This window comes from Hemiscyllium ocellatum, chromosome 2 (assembly GCF_020745735.1).
Source record: "Hemiscyllium ocellatum isolate sHemOce1 chromosome 2, sHemOce1.pat.X.cur, whole genome shotgun sequence".
NCBI lineage: Eukaryota > Metazoa > Chordata > Chondrichthyes > Orectolobiformes > Hemiscylliidae > Hemiscyllium > Hemiscyllium ocellatum.
In genome coordinates this window covers 42,437,802-42,459,019 of record NC_083402.1, presented here as the reverse complement: position 1 = coordinate 42,459,019, position 21,218 = coordinate 42,437,802, and the positions used below count along the sequence as shown (strand labels likewise).

The window sequence follows — 21,218 nt, the reverse complement described above, 5'->3', positions numbered from 1 at the left end:
CCCATAACCCCGCATTTAACATGAATTCATGTAGTCTGCACATTCTTAGACACTATGGGGCAATTTAGCATGGCCAATCCACCTAACCTGCACATCTTTGGACTTTGGGAAGAAACTGGAACACCTGATCGAAACCCATGCAGCCAGGGATTGAACATACAAAGTGCACACAGTTGCCTAGATTGGAATCAAGCTGGGTTCCTGGTGCTGTAAGGCAGCAGTGCTAACCACTGAGCCACCACACTGCCCCTCTACTCTATGAATGTCCAGGTTATCATTGATACTTCCCTTATTGTGCTTTCTACATCTGATATAGAATTCATTATTCTAATATACACTACAGATTTAGAATATGTGCCACTCATGAACAATTCATCCATTTGGTTAAAGGGATGCATAATTGCTCGTCTTGTTCACATAGGAGCCAGCTGAGCTGTTGACACCTAAAAGCAGCTTGCCATGCAAAATCTCATGAAAATTAACTGAGTAAAGACAAGTCTAATGTTCCATAGTTAAGTTTGCCCATTATACCATCTATCAACATACTTGGTGGTAAGTAAAGCAAATTAGAAGCTTCTGTTTTCATCTGTCATGTTCTGTATTTTATGTCTATAGGGCATCTGCGGTTAATGTCAAACCAAAAGTAGTGAGAGTCGGAAGTTTGTAACTTAATCAGTGTTATCCACGGAAAGGTTTATCAGTTTGTTAACCATTAAAGATCTGTTGGAAATTTAACTAATAATGAATTCAAGCAAGATTTTATAACTTTTTTTTACAATTTAGGGGGAGGAGAAAAAGCTCGACAGCGTCACACATCCAGAGGGAAGTTGCTCCCTAGAGAGCGTATCAACCAACTACTTGATCCGGGGTGAGTCACCTTGCATTGGTTGAAGAGTTGTATGAAATGTAAACTAAACATGTGTGGTGTACCACCCTTGATTTTCTTTGGAACCCTCAGCAGTCTAAGAATTAATGGAATTGGTAGCATTAACTCTTCACATTTGAAGGATGGTATATTGAACTCAGTGGAGAAAAAGCACCTGTAGTACTAAGCCCTTTTCTGCATTTTACAAACAAGTTCAGAAGATCTTTATTCATTTGCAGATGCCAACAGCAGCCAAAGCAATGATCTGACTTTCCCTTTTATTAGTTTTAGGCAAGTTAAATACAAGCATCCTTCGTTAAGTATATTCAAGTCTTAGGTAGACATTTTTAAACAGTGAAGGAATCAAGGATTATTGGGAACAGGCAGGAAAGTGGAGTTGAGGAATATTAGATCAGCCAGGATCTCAATGAATGCCAGAGCAGACTTTGGCTGAATGGCCAACTTCTGTTCCTACTTCTGATGGCCTTCTTACAAGTTGCCATTGATTGAATTGTTGTAGTGTCCTAGAATAAATTTAAACTGCCTGTAAAGTGCTTGGGAAAATTCTATTGTCAGGTAAGGCAGCAATAAATGTATGTCTTTTTGTTTCTTTTAAAACCAATCTAAAACTTTAGGGACTCATAACCAGAATATATCTCTGATGTGGCAAGGATTTTTTGCTCTCTTTTTACATACTTTTGTAAACTATGTTTTCCCATATATAGATGTGTTCACAGTTGTTGCTGTTAACTTCACTTTGTCTTGTTAAATTTGTTACTGTTGCTGCCACAAGGATTATAGATACATTGAATGGTAACAAGCTACCAATGCTCAATGATACACTTAATCTTAAAACTAAAACTTAGTGTCCCCATGCCAAGCACAGTTGTTTGTGTGGTGAGCAGTTGTATTCCTAAAGTGTGCATTTTTAAAATTCTTGTCATAAGTTTATCATAACTACAGCCAACTAATTTCTTAGTTTACTTTCGAGACAAGAGAATCCAATGCGTGCAGAAATAGGTATGGAAATGAGATAAACTCCAAGAGATTTACAGGGGTCAGCAGCAGACTGTCATGGCAAGTTGGCCATGATACAGTGCAAGGTACCCAGAGCTATGAGTTCAAATTCCACAACAGCAAATTGTGACTCTAAATTCTATTATACTAGTTAGGGACAATCATTAGCAAAAGAACATTGAAAGCTTCTGGATCATCATAAAAGCAACTGGTTCCCTGTAACCCTTAAAGGAGGGGAGTGATTAGATTAGATTAGATGACCTACAATGTGGAAACAGGCCCTTCGGCCTAACAAGTCCACACCATCCCTCCGAAGAGTAACACACCCAGACCCATTTCCCCTCTGACTAATGCACCTAGTGCTACGGACGATTTAGCATGGCCAATCCACCTGACCTGCGAATTTTTGGACTGTGGGAGGAAATCAGAGCACCCGGAGGAAACCCACTTGGCACTGGGAGAATGTGCAAACTCCACACAGTCACCCGAGGCTGGAATTGAACCCGGGTCCCTGGTGCTGTGAGGCTGCAGTGCTAACCACTGAGCCACCGTCCTGCCCCTCATATCTACCCCAACATGTAATTCTGGTTGTACACAATGAGTTATATTTCCCAGATTCATGGAGGGACCAGCAAATTCTGAAAGAGACATTTGCCAATGTGTTCCTGCCTTCTGCAACTTTTCCCAAGGATAGCCGCATCAAGTGTCAGAGACCTATCTGCCATAGAATGCCAATTGTTGACAGATTAATTGTTGACAATTTTCACACCACAAAGACTCCACCTGTTCAAAGAGAAGGATTGCCACCACCACCTTGCAACATTAGGAGTACATAATTAATGTGGTCTTGAAAGTTTTACCCAGATCAAGCAATTTGTTTTAAAAGTGGAAATGTTTGCCAAGCCTTCTGAAGTAGTATGAGCATGTGAGATAATCATAATTCATTTCACCTAGCTTCATGGGAAGTGGATTTATATGTGTTATTAATTACGGTAGGATTGTAATTTTGGCACTAAATCGCCCTTTCTACAATTACACAAATATAAGAAGTGGTGTCCAGGCACTGATGTGTCTGACAGTGCAGCCTGGCAAGATTTGCCAGTTTCCTTATACAGGTATCTATGTTTTGCAGTAGTGACACAACATATGTCTGATACTCCTTCACTAATTGAGAATATTTGAATTCAAAATGTACACATTTTGCTTTGTAGGAGGTAAAAGATTGAAATAGATGAAGTAAAGTTCTGACTGCTCTTGCAGAATAGTGCTTGTTTTTACCTAATACCTTTGATGTAAATATTTTAAAGCAATTCATGTGGTAAATTATGTGCTGAAGTATGGTGATGGTTATTCACCATGTAGCAGCCATTCTGTGACAACAGTGACTCACAAGAACAGTGATATGATTGACCTGGTAATTTATTTTTAAGTGGTATCGAGCAGGGAAAAATTGTTACCATGCTTGTGGCCCTTCTAGTTTAGGTAGTATAATGGGATATATAACATATTTTCTAAACCACTAGATGTGACCTACATGAGCTTGGTCTAATGTCCCTTGATTAGGATCTCAAAAAAATACAAGGCTACCTGTATATTGCACTAAAATATTAGACACATTCAGTTCTGTTGTAGGGCTTGAAAACATGCGCTTCTGTCTGAGAAATAAGAAAATAATATAACTCCACAAATGAATTTTAAGAATGAAGTATTATTTTATCGATTTATGAATTTGTTTTAGCTGAGATTCATGATAGTTAAATTCATCCTTTGGAGTATATTCCCTTTTATTCTTACGATGGAGAGGCGGAATGTTGTTGAAAAATGAAGAATGGTAAATGCTTGCTTGACTTTGTCTTTAAAGAACTTATGTACATTTTAAAATAACTATTTATTTTTAAAAGTTGATCTAAGTTTATCCTTCAAATTTGATCTACCTGTACCTTGATTTAACTGTGGCGTAAATGTGTCCTGGATTCCGAGCACTGTAGTGTGGTAAGCATTAATTGCTAATTTAATGTTTTGTAACTATTGTCTTGACACTGTTAATTGTTTAACATTTCCAAATATTGAAATTTAACATTTAAAGTAGAAATAATTGGTGCAAATGATTTGACTTCTATTCTATTAATTTGCTTGGTTTATCACCTTAAAGAAAATCAGTATTTCAATAATGTGAAATGAAGGTTAAAAATTGTCTTCTACTAGGGCTTTAATTCCATCATAATTCTACCTTAGTGCTGAAACATAACAAACCTTAGGTGTATGATATTGCTGTATGTTGTAATGTTGTCTTTGTACAGATGGTGACCTGTGTAAATACCACATTGTCATTGACTATCGCTCTTATTTTCAATTTATTGAGCTTGTATTATTTAAAAATACAGGCATGGGCTGTATTTTAACCTTTGGTTCAGATGACGTCGAGAAGCTATGATATTAATTCCTTAATTAAATTACAGACTTATTACTCACTCCCAATATTCAGACATCCTACATTATTTCTTAAAGCTGAATAAATTTAAAAAATGGTTGAGAATAAAGGGATATTTTTTGGATCAACTTGCTGTGGAAAGTGTTTCTGTATAGGTCTGGTTACGCTACTGCTTGTGAAAATTAACTGCACTGTACTGTTTCAATCCCAGCTGGCCATAATACCTGTTCTAGAAAACTAAATCCTGAAATGAAATCTGACTTGATAGATCATGTGTTTAATTTTTGTATAAGTTTGTTGCACAAAAGAAGAAAATGACAAGTAAAGCTGTATATGGAGGAGAGTTGGAAAGATCTTAACACAAATATCAAAACAAAGTTCCAACCTGCTTCTGAATATTCCCTGTTGCAGAGACTTAATTCCAGAGAAATATCATGTGTATTTCAGCTTTTAAAACATTTACTTAACTGACTGTTTCCAGTTTCTTTCCTGAACTGTTGAGATTTTGTTTTACAGTTCCTTTCTAAGTCTGATGGCATGAACCGTTTCCTATTTTGATGGTCCAAACCTTCTCAGTTTTAATAACTTGAAGGCTTTCATATAGAAAGAAGTAAAATAATGTGGTTGCTGGAAAGCTGATATAAAAATAAAATATGCTGGAGAAATTCAGCATGTGTGGAGAGTGAAATAAAGTTAATGTTTCAAATATGATATGACTCTCCATCAGAATTAATACCACAGCTTCTAGATGTCATCTTAACCAAATATTAAATTACAGCCCAATGTTTACATTTTTAAATGGTAAAGATTCCATAAATTGAAAGTTTGCATGTTAGCAACACTGTGGAATTATCAACTTTGTTTCTCTCTCCACAGATGTTGCCAGACCTCCTGAGTTTCTTCAGCACTTTCTGTTGTCATTATTGAAGACTTCTGTAAAAGATCTCCTGGCTTGAAAACACTACACTAAAACATTTCAGTTAGATTAATCGTTTCCCCAGAACTGACACGATTCTCCTGTTAGAAATTGCTTATTTCTGAATTGAACTATGGATACTTCTAGGCTAAAGCCTTGAACCTTCTGTTCCAAAGTTAGAACTAAACTAATTGTTGGATTGTGTTTACTCTATCTGTGTAAAACAATAATATTAACGTTAAATTTATTAGCACTGTGGGTTTCTCCTAAGCACCTGACTGCAGTCACGTGCTTTCTTGGAATTGGTGCACTGAGGTCACTATCCCAAGTGCCTTTCTGGACTGATCCATGTTCACCTGCCTTTATGTTAAACTCCAAATCTCTATCTTATATCTTATATGTATACATACCTTACGTCACAGCTTTCTGTTGCTAGGGGAAGTTTCAATTTCCAATTGTTTATTCCGCTCTTTAACATATTTGACAATTGCATGATTGAATTGAGCTTGTAATTGTGGAATGTTTTTAATCTAGGGGAAACCTATATTATGACTCATTTTATTTCTAATCTGATAAAAGGGAAACAGTTGTTATGTTGTCATGCAAGCAGTAAGTTGAAAGCAACTCTTAACAGCAGGAAACCTGTGTAGTTTCTGTGCTATTGAGAAGCCTTCATGATGACAGGTGTTTAGTCATTCTTTTAATGTTCTTCCTAATTAACTGAATTAGAGCCTATTTCAGCATAGTAGTATTGTCCCTGTCTTGAAGGTCTGGGTCCAAGTCCTACCTGCCCTCGAGGTGTGTCTTAAGATGCCTGAACAATTAGTTTTTTTTTACTGAATATCTCTGGACTAGTTTGATGGCATTCTGTAATGTTTTATATGGCTTAATTCAAGCTAGAGAGTGGAGTAAAAAATTACCTCAGACACTCACCTGTCCAATAGAGTCATAGAGATGTGCAGCACGGAAACAGACCCTTTGGTCCAACTTGTCCATGCCGACCAACCCAACCCAGTCTAGTCCCACCTGCCAGCACCTGGCCCATATCCCTCCAAACCCTTCCTATTCATATACCCATCCAGATGCCTTTTAAATGTTGCAATTGTACCAGCCTCCACCACTTCCTCTGGCAGCTCAGTCAGTACACGTACCACCCTCTGAGTGAAAAGGTTGCCTCTTAGGTCTCTTTTATATCTTTCCCCTCTCACCCTAAAACTATGCCCTCGACTTCTGGATTCCCCTACCCCAGGGAAAAGACTTTGCCTATTTACCCGATCTATGCCCCTCATAATTTTGTAAATCTCTATAAGGTCACCACTCAGCCTCCGATGCTCCAGGGAAAACAGCCCTAGCCTATTCAAGCTCTCCCTATAGCTCAAATCCTCCAACCCTGGCAACATCCTTGTAAATCTTTTCTGAACCCTTTCAAGTTTAACAACATCTTTCCAATAGGAAGGAGACCAGAATTGCATGCAATATTCCAACAGTGGCCTAACCAATGTCCTGTACAGCCACAACATGACCTCCCAACTCCTGTACTCAATACTCTGACCAATAAAGGAAAGCATACCAAACATCTTCTTCACTATCCTGTCTACCTGCGACTCCACTTTCAAGGAGCTATAAGCCTGCACTCCAAGGTCTCTTTGTTCAGCAACACTCCCTAGGATCTTACCATTAAGTGTATAAGTCCTGCTAAGATTTGCTTTCCCAAAATGCAGCACCTCCCATTTATTTAAATTAAACTCCATCTGCCACTTCTCAGCCCATTGGCCCATCTGATCAAGATCCCATTGTAATCTGAGGTAACTTTCTTCACTGTCCACTGCACCTCCAATTTTGGTGTCATCTGCAAACTTACCAACTATACCTCTTATGCTCACATTCAAATCATTTATATAAATGATGAAAAGTAATGGACCTAGTACCAATCCTTGTGGCACTCCACTGGTCACTGGCCTCCAGTCTGAAAAACAACCCTCCACCACCACCCTCTGTCTTCTACCTTTGAGCCAGTTCTGTATCCAAATGGCGAGTTCTCCCTGTATTCCATGAGATCTAACCTTGCTAATCAGTCTCCGATGGGGAACCTTGTTGAATGCCTTACTGAAATATATATAGATCACATCTACTGCTCTGCCTTCATCAATCCTCTTTGTTACTGCTTCAAAAAAACTCAATCAAGTTTGTGAGACATGATTTACCATGCATAAAGCCATGTTGACTATCCCTAATCAGTCTTTGCCTTTCCAAATACAGGTATATCCTGTCACACCAACAACTTGCTCACCACCGACATCAGGCTCACTGGTCTATAGTTCCCTGGCTTGTCTTTGCCACCTTTCTTAAATAGTGGCACCACGTTAGCTAACCTCCAGTACTTTGGCACCTCACCTGTGGCTATCGATGATACAAATATCTCAATAAGAGGCCCAGCAATCACTTCCCTAGCTTCCCATAGAGTTCTCGGGACTTATCCCCTCTTATGTGTTTCAAGATATCCAGCATTTCTTCCTTTGTAATATGGACATTTTTCAAGATGTCACCATCTATTTCCCTACATTCTATATCTTCATGTCCTTTTCCACAGTAAACATTGATGCAAAATACTCATTTGGTATTTGCCCCATCTCCTATGGTTCCACACAAAGGCCGCCTTGCTGATCTTTGAGGGGGATTCAGTGAACTCTGATCAACCAGGCATGAGGACATTTTTCTCTAAATTCATTTGCTTTAGTGTTACCCAGTTCTCCAATTTATTCTGAAGAAAAGTCAAACTTGAAACATTAACTCTCCTTTCGTCCAGAGTTACTGCCAGACATGCTGAGATTCTCAGCATTTATTTTCCAACTATAGCCTTGTCCTGATCTGATGTTGACGTTTTAATGTGAGCAGTGCATGTAAGAAGCAGTAGTGGCTTACAGCAGTCATTTAAAAAATAGAAAAGTATGCATTATGATAGTGCCAGCCTTTCCGCAGCATCAGGACTCATACTTTTGGAACCCCGTAGCTTTGTGAAAGAGTGAATGTGCTCAGGGTGAAAGTTCCAGTAAGTGATTGTGAGTTGGCTGATGGGGCAGCTACTGTTGGGAAAATAAGAAATAAAGAAGGTTGGTAAGGATGTGGGCCCTGGCATTTGACAAATTTTGTCTTTGTAGACAATTTTTACAGCCAACTGATGCACTGTAAAATCCTTCAAACAAAAAATAGTCCAGCTATTGACTCAGTAATATATTATCAACAGAAATGTTAAGCATGTTAGAATTTTTTTTTACTAAGAAAGGATAAATTTTATTTGACAGATCTCCATTCCTGGAATTTTCACAATTTGCGGGTTTTCAACTGTATGGCGAGGAAGAGGTACCGGCAGGAGGCATCATCACAGGGATTGGAAGAGTATCAGGGTAAGTATTATATTTGAATCTTCCTTTACCCATCTTTTTAATATAAAAAGGTGTCATGGAAAGACGTTCAGGATATGTCTTGTAAGAAATAGTGTGTGGGGACTGGATGAAGTAGTTATGGTAATCACTGATGGCCTACTGCCACACTTGTCGGCAATAAGTTTTAAGGAATTACTATTGTTGCATAAAAAAGTTCTTCCTCACATGCCTCCTGCTCAAAGCCTCAAGTCTGTGGCACATAGTTCTCACACCATTTACTGATGGACACATCTTTCCTTTGCCTATCTACACTTGCTATAATTTTGTACACTTGTATAAAATTTCCCTTTGGTCTCCTTTGGTCCAAGGAAAACAAACCCAGCCTCTATAACTTACTCCTAACTGATCTCTAACTCACCCCTAACTAATCTCTAACTCAGTCCTTGACTGCAGTCCAATTCAAGGCCCGTCCCGTCTCCTCAACCTTGTAGGCAGCCCCCTTCCACCACTTTCCAAGTCTGGAAGGCTGTAACTTTTTTTCTTGCCTGCTGGAAACAAAATTATCTGATCATACATAGGCTGAAGCTGTTAAGTGATCATTAATGGATCACTGTTTAGATCAGAGTGGTGCTGGAAAAGCATAGCAGGTCAGGCAGCACCCGAAGAGCAGGAAATCGACATTTCGGGCAAAAGCCCTACACCAGGAATAGAGGAATAGTTAGGGTCAAAAAGGTGATTATGATGTGAGGCAAGGTTAGAATATTGAATGAGTACTTTGTTTTGGTGTTCACAAAAGAGGAGGCATCCAACAAAATGGAAGTAGAGATAGTGGAAAGTAAGTGGGCAAGAAGTGATTCCGTGAAATGGCTAGCTAAATGTAAGAGTGAAAATGTTGCATGCTCCAAATAGTTTGCATCTCAGGATGCATAGTAAAGTAGAAGTCAAAATAGTGCAATAGCTTGCTACAATCTTCCCATAACATGAGAGAGATACCAGAGAATTAGGATTGGTAAATCTGACATAATTTCACAAAAACATGTGAAGAACAGCCCTCAGGACAGTCTAGTCAGTTCAACACCAGTGCAGGAAGAACTTTAGAAACAATAATCAGTAGAAAATCTTGGAGAAGTTTGAATTAAGTAAGAAAAGGTACCATGGGTTTTGCAGTACATGTATAGTGGCATAGTGATAAAGTCAATGGACTCTAATCCAGAGGCCCAGGCTAATGCTGTCAGGTCATAGGTTCAAATCCAATATGATAGCTGGCAGAATTAAAGTTCAATTCAGAAATCTGATATATAAAATTAGGCCTAGTAGTGGTGATTGTGCAAACCCACTTAATTCACTAATGTCCTTCAGGAAAGGAAACCAGCCATCCTAGGCAAATATGATTTCTGACTCAAAGCATTGTGGTTGACAGTTAACTGCCCTCTTAATTGGCTTTGCCAGCCACCCAGTTCAAGAGTGATTAGGAATTTGGACAAGGTTACAAATGCTGGTCTTGCCAGTGACACCTACAACCCACAAAAGAATAATAAAATTGTAGAGGACAGATCATAATTGACATAATCATTATCAATACATCTAACTGAATTTTCACTGAAGTAACAGAGAAAGCTGACAAAGAGAGCCAGCCTGCCTCTTTTACTATCGGTAGAAAATTTACCTGCCATCTCATAGAGTCATAGAGATGTACAGCATGGAAACAAACCTTTCGGTCCAACCCGTCCATGCCGACCAGATATCCCAACCCCACCTGGTCCTACCTGTCAGCACCCGGTCCATATCTCTCCAAACCCTTCCTATTCATGTACCCATTCAAATGCATCTTAAGTGTTGCAATTGTACCAGCCTCCACCACATCCTCTGGCAGTTCATTCCATACACATACCACTCTCTGTGTGAAAAAGTTGCCCCATAGGTCTCTTTTATATCTTTCCCCTCTCACCCTAAACCTATGCCCTCTAGTTCTGGACTCCCCAATCCCAGGGAAAAGATTTTGCCTATTTACCCGATCCATGCCCCTCATGATTTTGTAAACCTCTATAAGCTCACCCCTCAGCCTCCGATGCTGCAGGGAAAACAGCCCCAGCCTGTTTAGCCTCTCCCTATAGCTCAAATTCTCCAAACCTGGCAACATCCTTGTAAATCTTTTCTGAACCCTTTCAAGTTTCACTACATCTTTCCAATAGGAAGGAGACCAGAATTGCATGCAATATTCCAACAGTGGCCTAACCAATGTCCTGTACAGCCACAACATGACCTCCCAACTCCTGTACTCAATACTGGGCGGCATGGTGGCACAGTGGTTAGCACTGCTGCCTCACAGCGCCTGAGACCCGGGTTCAATTCCCGACTCAGGCGACAGACTGTGTGAAGTTTGCACGTTCTCCCCGTGTCTGCGTGGGTTTCCTCCGGGTGCTCCGGTTTCCTTCCACAGTCCAAAGACGTGCGGGTCAGGTGAATTGGCCATGCTAAATTGCCCGTAGTGTTAGGTAAGGGGTAAATGTAGGGGTATGGGTGGGTTGCGCTTCAGCGGGTCGGTGTGGACTTGTTGGGCCGAAGGGCCTGTTTCCACACTGTAAGTAATCTAATCTAATCTAATCTACTCTGACCAATAAAGGAAAGCAGACCAAATGCCTCCTTCACTATCCTATCCAGCTGCGACTCCACTTTCAAGGAACTATGAACCTGCACTCCAAGGTCTCTTTGTTCAGCAACACTCCCTAGGACCTTACCATTAAGTGTACAAGTCCTGCTAAGGTTTGCTTTTCCAAAATGCAGCACCTCTCATTTATCTGAATTAAACTCCGTCTGCCACTTCTCAGCCCATTGGCCCATCTGGTCCAGATCTTGTTGTAATCTGAGGTAATCATCTTCGCTGTCCACTACACCTCCAATTTCTATTCCTACGTTTATATTTTCCTCTTCATTTTCCCTCTCAACTTGGTCTAATTGTCCTAGACCTTGTTTGAAAAATTCACGTGAAATGCAAGATTCTTTTTCCGTTTTCATTGCATGCTTGTGTCTCCCTGGCATCCTTTGAGCTCCAAATTTGGTTAGTAATTTGCTTTTTCTTAAAATTAGTTCACAGGAAGTGGATGTCACTGGCTAGAGTGTTGCATTTATTGCTGTCTTCTATGTAATGGTATAATGATGGTCCATCTCAAAATCTAATAAATCTGGTACATAGATCCCACTCTGGCTACATCTTTACATATCAGGCATCAATTCATTTGTGGAAAGGTTACATTGCAACTTCCCCTTTCTTTGCTTACAGATACTGCCAACTGAGATGTTGTATTGAAAATTCAGAGACCGTTTTATTTGTTATCATTTTAGGGAAACCTGTATAGCATTTCATTTTTCTGTTACATACCACCTCTGGTGGTCATTGGTATTGATTATAGTTTGGGAAATATCGTTCAACCTCATAATTGCCTTGGTTCATATATGGATAATAAAAACTGAATTCAGGAAGTGAAAAAAGTGACTGTTCTTGACACTGAGGCATTTAATCAAATGTAGCATCAAGGATCCCTCCTGATTTCCCCAGATCCTGCCTAGCATTTACAAGTTATCAGTCAGAGGTGTGATAGAATTCTCCTCTCTTGCCTGAATGAGTGAGCTACAACAACAGTCAAAAAACTTCACACCATCTGGACAAAGCAACTGACTTGATTGGCTCAATATCCACAAACTTTTACTCCTCTACCACCACATTTGGTCACAGCAGTGTGTACCCATATGCAAGATGAACGGCAAAATGTCACCAAGGTTCCTTTGGTAATGTATCGCCTGCAAACATATGATCACAACTATCTAGAAACCCTTGCCATCCTGACTTGGAAATATGTCACTGTTTCTTCAGTGTTATTGGGTCACAATCCTGGAAATCCTTCCCAAATAGCATATGGCTGTACCAACAGTTTATTGAATGTAGCAGTAGAAGAAGGTAGATCAATGCCTTCTCAAAGGTAACTAGGGATGGACAGTAAATGCTAGGCAGTCAGTGATCTGACATTCCCATGAATGAAGGGCTCAGTTTGTCAGACTCTTATACAAATGCAAAATCTTAGAAAATCAGCCCTCCAGTGACCTGTCACAACCTTCTTATCATGCACATAAGACTGAAACAGAAAATGCAGCAATGCTCAGCCAGTCTGGCATTAAGAGAGGAATAATATTAATGTATCAGGACAATCACCTTTCATTAGAACATGTGCTTAATTAAGCTTAATGTAAGCAAGTAAATGAGGACAGTTAATCCTAGAATCTAAAGCTCGCACTGCAGCTTCAAAACTTGATCTATTTGCTGCTTTTTTACGGATTAGGAATGTAGTAGTTTCTTGATTAGGTGAAAACTTCACACTTAGGTTCCACCAGAGGGTGCCATTACATTACTCAACTGTAATGTTTGTTATTAATCCAATTTCTTGGTGATAACCATTGCAAAAAAGAGTTGTTAATCTGATGAAAACTCCAATTATGATTCATGCATAAGGTTTTAATATAGTAACAACTTCAATACAGGAATTGGTTTGGCCTTCGATTTATGTTCAATCACAAGCACTGATTCCCAGACACCGATTACCTTATAGAAGCTACACTAAGCAGAAGATCTGGAATGACTAGTTCTCACTCTCCAGGCTTTCTATGTGTCCAAGTTGCTTTTGACTCTTTGGAACATTACCATAAAAGAGAACTAGTTCTACTATCATAGAGTAGAGCTATGGATTGTGCTTATGTAATAAGTAATTACATAATATGTCCCATGCACATATAATTGAGATGCATGTTTAAGTGTTCCTTGATTAATAATCTTTATACATGATCCATCCATCCAAATTAGCTGATTGACCCTCTGCTCCCCCATTTCATTTGTTCTTCCACTAAAACTTTTATAAGAAAGGAATGCTAGAACAGACTTCACTTGTAGATCATCTTGCTATTAGTATTATGTATGAAGAAAGTTAATGGAAACTCGGCATATATAACCAGACCACATTGCAAGGTCAGACCTTGCCATCCAATTCCAACACTTCATGTGTAGTCAATCCTGAATGTGCTAATGTCTTTTTATTTCTTTTTTTAAGAAAGGATTATTAGCTGTGGTTGTAAATTGTTAGAGAATTAAATATTTGGAGATCGGGCTGCTTTGTTGGGCCCCTGTAGGATGATAGAGTCAGAACAGTATTCAATATCAACTACAACAGAAATTGTTGAAAAAACTCAGCTGGACAACGCATCTGTGGAGAGAAAGCCAGAATTAACATTTCAGGTTCAGTTCAGTGACCCCTCTTCAGAACTGAGTTTGGTTTATATGCTGAATTTGGGATGGGGGGGGGGGAGGAGTAAATGATTGGTGGAGATGAAGCCGAGAGAGAGAGAGAGAAAGAAACAGCAGTTGGACAAAGGAATGTTTGAGGTCAGCCTGGGAGAATCAGTAGCTGGTAATTGGGACCATTAGTTGTTGATGCTTGTGGGAGCAGCCCTTGTGATGACAAGGCCTGATGTGTAGGGGTTGGAGTAAGGACATGGGAGATGGTGTTCAGGCCCTAAAGTTATTGAACTGAATATTGAGTCCCTAAGATTGCAGAGTTCCCAGGCACAAGATTTAGGGATGTGGACAGAGTACATAAGGAGCAACTGTTCGCTTGGTTGAAGTGTCAGTCACGAGGGGACACAGGTTTAAGGAGAGAGGGAGGAGGTTTAGGAAGATGTGAGGAAATCATTTTTATGCAGAGGGTCATGATGCTACGAGCTGCGCTGCCTGGAAGGATGATAGAGGCAAATTGCCTCACATCCTTTAAAAAAGACCTGGACGAGCACTTGGCACGTCTTAACATTCAATGCTATGGGCCAAGTGATAGAAATTGGGATTAGGTTGAAGGTCAGGTGTTTCTCACGTTGCTGCAGACTCAATGGGCCAAAGGGCCTCTTCTACACTGTATAGTTCTATAGTTCTTTCAGCTGAGCTTTATTGGAGCACTGCACCAAGTCTAAAACATATTGGTTGGTCAGGGATCACGATGATGTGTTGAAGATCAGGCAACAGGAAGCTCAGATTGTTTTTGTGGACACAATATTTTGTGAAGAGGTCATCCAGTCTGTGTTTGTCTCCCTGTGAGCAGAGAATATAGGAGTTCTCTTTAAGTGAAGTGCAGGTAAATTACTGCTTCACCTAGAAGGTATGTCTGGGTCTGGGGTAGTGAGGAGGGAGGAAATAAATGGCCAGGTGTTGTGCCTTCTGCAGTTGCATGGGAAGGTATGTGGGGTGTTGGGAGTGGAGGAGGAGTGAACCAGGGTATTCCAGAGAGAATGGTACCTGCAGAAGGCTGACAAGGAGGGAAGAGGACTGTGTGTTTAGTGATGGCATCCTGCTGGAGGTGGTGGAAATGGCGGCTCATGATCCTTTGTAAGCGAATGCTGGTGGGGTGGGAAATGAGGCTCAGGGTGCTACCTGTTTGTACAATAGTACACTTATGCCAAATGGAAGACGTGTGCTTGTGATACCTTCTGAATTTTTGGATTGTCTTTAGAGTTTCAGGCAGAGTTCATATCTGCTCTAATTGGCAAATATTTCACCCACCTTTGCTATGGAAAAGGTTATGTATCTTTATAAGGAAGAGTGCATCCTTTGTGAGTAGTGACAATCACTTTAGACTCTTTGTCCAGGAGGATCTTGCTTTTCAATTGGTAAACTCAGCAAAGAGAGGCCTTGATTTGCAGAGAGTACAATGTCATTTTACGCTCTCTGTTGCTTTTCAGAATGCCTGAAAGTGGGAATACAACCTGAATAATTAGAGTCTGTGAGCCGCCATTTCCTGAAAAAGGTGTTTTTTAAAAAATTATCCATATGTGGGATGTAGATGTTGCTGGCTGGCCAGCATTTATTGCCTTGAGAAGATTATGTTACCTGCCTTCTTGAACTGCTGCAGTCCACCTACTGAGGGTTGACCCACAATGCCATTAAGGAGGAAGTTCCAGTTTTTTGACTCAGCGACAGTGAAGGGATGGTGATTAATTTCCATGTCAGGATGGTGAGAGGCTTGGAGGGTAACTTGAAGGTGAAGATGATTCCATGTATCGATGTATCCCTTGTCCTTCTAGATGGAAGTAATCATGGGTTTGGAAGGTGTGTCTGAGGATCTTTAGTGAATTTCTATAGTTAATCTTGGAGACAGTATACAGCTGCAACTGAACGTCGCTGGTGGAGGAAATGGAGGCTTGTCGATTTGGTGCCAGTCAATCGGGCTGCTTTGTCTTGGAGGGCATCGAGCTTCTTCAATGTTGTTGGCGTTGAACCCATCCAGGCAAGTGGGAGTATTTCATCACACTCCTGACTTATGCCTTCTCAATGATGGACAGGCTTTGGGAGTCAGGAGGTGAGTGAGTTGCTCGTCACAGTATTCCTAGCTTCTGACCTGCTTTTGTAGCCACTGTGTTTATGTGGTGAGTCCAGCTGAGTTTCTGGTCATTGCTAACCCCCAGGATGTTGATATTGGGTGATCCAGTGATGGTAGCACTGCTGAATGGCAAGGGGCAGTGGTTTGATTGTCTTTTATTGGTAATGATCATAGCCTAGCATTTGTGCAGAGTGAATGTAACTTGCCACTTATCAACCCAAGCCTGAATGTTGTCCAGATCTTGTTGCATTTGGACATGGACTATTTCAGTATCTGAGAAGTCTCAAATGGTGCTGAAATTGTGCACTCATCAGCAAACATTCCCACTTCAAAACATGTGATGATGGGAAGCTCCATTGATGAAGTAGCTGAAGATGGTTGAGCCAAGGACACTACCCTGAGGACCTTCTGCAGAGATGTCCTGGAGCTGAGATGACTGACTCCAAAACCTCAACCATCTTCCTGTGTACCAGGTATGACCTCATCCAGCAGAGAGTTTGACCCTGATACCCATTGAGTCCAGTTTTGTTAGGGCTCCTTGATGTTAAAGGCTGTTCCTCTCACCTCACCTCTGGAATTCAGCTCTTTCGTCCATGTTTGAACCAAGGCTGTAATGAGGTCAGAACTGAGTGGCCGTAGTAGAACCCATGACACTTTCCATCATTTTACTGATGATGACTGATGAGGTAATTGGCCAGGTAGATGCCGGAATTGTGATTGTACTCGAAGAGCTTGGCTAGGTGAGTGGCAAATTCTGGGGCACAGGTCTTCGTTTGTATTGCCAGAATGTTGTTAGGACCTGTAGTCTGTGCACTATTCAGTGTCTCCACCCGTTTCCTGACTGATATGGAGTGAATTGAATTGGCTGAAGACTGATATCTGTAATGCTGGGGACATTGGAGGAGGTGGGGATGGATCATCCACTTGACACTTCCGGGTGAAGATTGTTGCAAATGCTTCAACCTTATCTTTTGCACTGATGTATTGGCTCTTCCATCATTGAGCATGGGGGTATTTGTGGAGTCTCTTCCTCCAGTGAGTTGCTTAATTGTTCAACATCACTCATGACTGGATGTTGCAGGACTGCAGAGATAGATCTGATCTTTTGGTCTGAGCTCACTTGGCTCCGTCTGTCACTTGCTATTTAGCTTGCAAGTAGTCCTGTTTTGTAGCTTCACCAGGTTGCCATCTCATCTTCAGGTATGTCTGACACTACTCCTGATTTGCCCTGCTCTATTTTGCATTGACTCAGGGTTGATCCCCTGGCTTGATGATAAAGGTTGAGTAGGGGATATGCCAGTCTTTGAAGTTACAGGTTGTGCTGGAGTACACTTCTGCTGCTGTTGATAGTCCTGAACACCTCATGAATGCCCAGTCTTGAATTGCTAGACCTGTTTGAAGTCTGTCCCATTTAGCCTGGTGATAGTGCCACACAGCACAATGGAGGTTATTCTCAATGTGAAGGCCGGACTTTGTCTCCACAAGGACTGTGTGGTGTTTGCTCCTACCAATACTATCATGGACAGATGCACTTGCAGCCAGCAAATTGGTAAGCATGAGGTGAAGTATGTTTTCCCTCTTGCAGGTTCCCTCATCACCTGTTGCAGACCCAATCCTTTGTCAGTTTGATCAGCAGTGCTACTGTTGAGCCACCCTTGGTGACAGATATTAAAATCCTCCACCCAGAGTACATTCTGTGCCCTTGTCATCCTCAGTGTTTCCTCCAAGTGTTATTCAATGTAGAGGAATACTGATTCATCAAACTAGGGAGAATGGTACGTGGTAATCAGCAGGAGGTTTCCTTACACATGTTTAACCTGAAGCCATGAGACCTCACGGGGTCTGGAATCAATGTTAAAGGCTCCAGGAGCAACTCTCCTGACTGTATATTACTATGCCACCACGTCTGCTGGGTCTGTCCTGCCTTACCTTCCCTGAAGGACATTAGTGAACCAGATGGGCCTTTCCAAAAATCAACAATAGTTTCATGGTCATAAGTAATTTCTTAATTCCAGATTTTTAAAAATTGAATTCAAATTCCACCATCAGCCATGGCAGGATTCAAACCCATGTCCCTGAACATTAGCTGAATTTCTGGATTAAAGTGAGAATACCACTAGGTAACCACCTCCCCAAATCTGAACTTGAGAAACAGTTATGGGATGTGGCACACTGTGCGAAGTACCTTGAACTGATCTTTGTGTACCTGGAATGATATTCTCACTTGAAATAGTTTTCATTTTCTGACTGCTGCTTCCTTTGGATGCTGAATATCTTTGCAGCAGTGTTTTTCAAGAGATTTTCAGGGCAGTTCCGTATTTGTATGTGTTAGTCTGGTGGATATAATGACATAAATACATAGCGTAGTAACCAAGAACTGGAGTAGACCATCTGGCCCTTCGAGCCTGTCCGCCATTCAATAGGATCATGACTGATCTTTTCGTGGACTCAGCTCCACTTACCCGCACTCTCACCTTTGACCCTTAATTCCTCTATTGTTCAAAAAAATCTATCTTGGCTTTAAAAACCTTTACTGAATAGCATCAGCTACTTTACTGGGCAAGGAATTCTGAAGATTTACGACCATCTGGGTGAAGAAGTTCCTTTTCAATTCAGTCCTAAACTTGCTTCCCCTAATTTTGAGGCTGTGCCCTCTTGTCCTAGTTTCACCTGCCAGTGGACACATCCTTTCTATATCTATCTTATCTATTCCCTTTATAATTTTACATGCTTCTATAAGATCCCCCCCTCATTCTTCTATATTCCAATGAATATAATCCCACTCTACCAAGTCCGTCCTCATAAGCTTCTAGATCAGAGTGGTGCTGGAAAAGCACAGCAGTTCAGGCAACATCCGAGGAGCAGGAAAATCGATGTTTCAGGCAAAAGCCCTTCATCCTGATAAAGGGCTTTTGCTCAAAATGTCGATTTTCCTGCTCCTTGGATGCTGCCTGAACTGCTGTGTTTTTCTAGCACCACTCTGATCTAGAATCTGGTTTCTAGCATCTGCAGTCCTTGTTTTTACCCTGTCCTCCTAAGCCAACTCCCTCAACTCTGGAATCAACCTAGTGAACCTCCTCTACAACCCTTCAAGTGCCAGTACATCCTTTCTCAAACAAGGAGACCAAATCTGCACGCAGTACTCCATGTATGGCCTCACCAGCACCCTATACAGCTGCATCATAACCTCCCTGATTTTAAATTCCATCCGTTTAGCAATGAGAGATAAAATTTCATTTGCCGTCTAAATTACTTGTGGCACCTGCCTATGATTCGTGCACAACGTCATATAGATCCTTCTGAACCAGCAGCATGCTGCAATCTTTTAACCATTCAAATAATAGTCTGTTTTACAATAATTCCTACCAAAATGGATGACTTTTCATTTATTAACATTGTGCTCCATCTGCCAGACCTTTGCCCACTCACTTAAGCTATCTATATCCCTTTGCAAAATTTCACAGTCCTCTGCACAGTTAGCTCTGCCACTTATCTTAGTATCACTTGCAAACTTTGACACACTACATGTAGTCCCCAACTCCAAATCATCCATATAGATTATGAATAATTGCAGCCTCAACACTGAGGCACACCACTGGTTACTGATTGCCAACCAGAATAGCACTCATTTATCCCCACTCTTTGCTTCCTGTTAGTCAACCAATCCTCTATCCATGCTAATACTTTACCTGTAACGTCATGCATCTTTATCTTATGCAGCAGCCTCTTGTGCGGCATCTTTTGGAAATCCAGGTATACCACACCCACTGGGTCCCCATTATCTACCTTGCTCATAATATCTTCATAGAATTCCAAAAGATTTGGACCATAATACATAGAAGTGGAAGTAAGGCCATTTGGCCCATCGAGTCCACTCTGCCATTCAATCATGGCTGATGGGCCTTTCAATGCCGCTTACCCGCACTCTCCCTGTAGCTCTTAATTCCTTGCAAGATCAAGAATTTATCAATTTCTGCCTTGAAGACATTTAATGTCCCAGCCTCCTCTGCACTTCATGACAATGAATTCTAGAGGCCCACCACTCTCTGGCTGAAGAAATGGCTCCTCATTTCCATTCTAAATTGACCCCCTCTAATTCTAAGGCAATGCCCATGTGTTCTTTGAGAAGGTGACCAAACAGGTAGATGAGAGTAAACCGGTTGATGTAGTGTATATGGATTTCAGCAAGGCATTAGATAAGGTTCCCCACAGTAGGCTATTGTACAAAATGTGGAAGAATGGGATTGTGGGAGATATACCAGTTTGGATCAGTAATTGGCTTGCTGAAAGAAGACAGAGGGTGGTGGTTGATGGGAAATGTTCATCCTGGAGTCCAGTTACCAGTGGTGTACCGCAAGGGTCGGTGTTGGGTCCACTGCTGCTCGTCATTTTTGTAAATGACCTGGATGAGGGTGTAGAAGGGTGGGTTAGTAAATTTGCAGACGACACTGAAGTCGGTGGAGTTGATAGTGACAAAGGATGTTGTAGGTTATAAAGAGACATAGATAAGCTGCAGAGCTGGGCTGAAAGGTGGCAAATGGAGTTTAATGTGGACAAGTGTGAGTTGATTCACTTTGGTCGGAGTAACCGGAATGCATAGGACTGGGCTAATGATAAGATTCTTGGTAGTGTAGATGAGCAGAGAGATCTCGGTGTCCAGGTACACAGATCCTTGAAAGTTGCCACCAGGTTGACAGGGTTGTTAAGAAGGCATAAAGTGTTTTAACTTTTATTAATAGAGGGATCGAGTTCCGGAACCATAAGGTTATGCTACAGCTGTACAAAACTCTAGTGCGGCCACACTTGGAGTATTGTGTACAGTTCTGGTCACCACATTATAAGAAGGATGTGGAAGCTTTGGAAAGGGTGCACAGGAAACTTACTAGGATGTTGCCTGGTATGGAGGGAAGGTCTTACGAGGAAAGGCTGAGGGACTTGAGGCTGTTTTCGTTAGAGAGAAGAAGATTGTGAGGTGACTTAATAGCGACATATACGATAATCAGAGGGTTAGATAGGGTGGACAGGGAGAGCCTTTTTCCACGTATGGTGATGGTGAGCACGAGGGGGCATAACTTTAAATTGAGGGGTGATAGATGTAGGACAGATGTCAGAGGTAGTTTCTTTATTCAGAGAGTAGAAAGTGTATGGGATGCTTTGCCTGCAACGGTAGTAGATTCCCCAACTTTAAGTATACTTA

General features: G+C 41.1%; 1 protein-coding gene across 2 annotated transcripts in view; it reads left to right on the top strand.

The window, feature by feature from the left end:
- Window positions 1-21,218, top strand: part of mccc2 (methylcrotonyl-CoA carboxylase subunit 2) — a 130,998-nt gene that overhangs the window by 22,784 nt on the left and 86,996 nt on the right. For both annotated transcript variants that reach the window (XM_060836231.1, XM_060836240.1), the window contains exons 3-4: window positions 784-868; window positions 8,532-8,633. In XM_060836231.1, coding sequence (XP_060692214.1) covers window positions 784-868; window positions 8,532-8,633 — 187 coding nt within the window. The remainder of the gene's footprint in view (window positions 1-783; window positions 869-8,531; window positions 8,634-21,218) is intronic.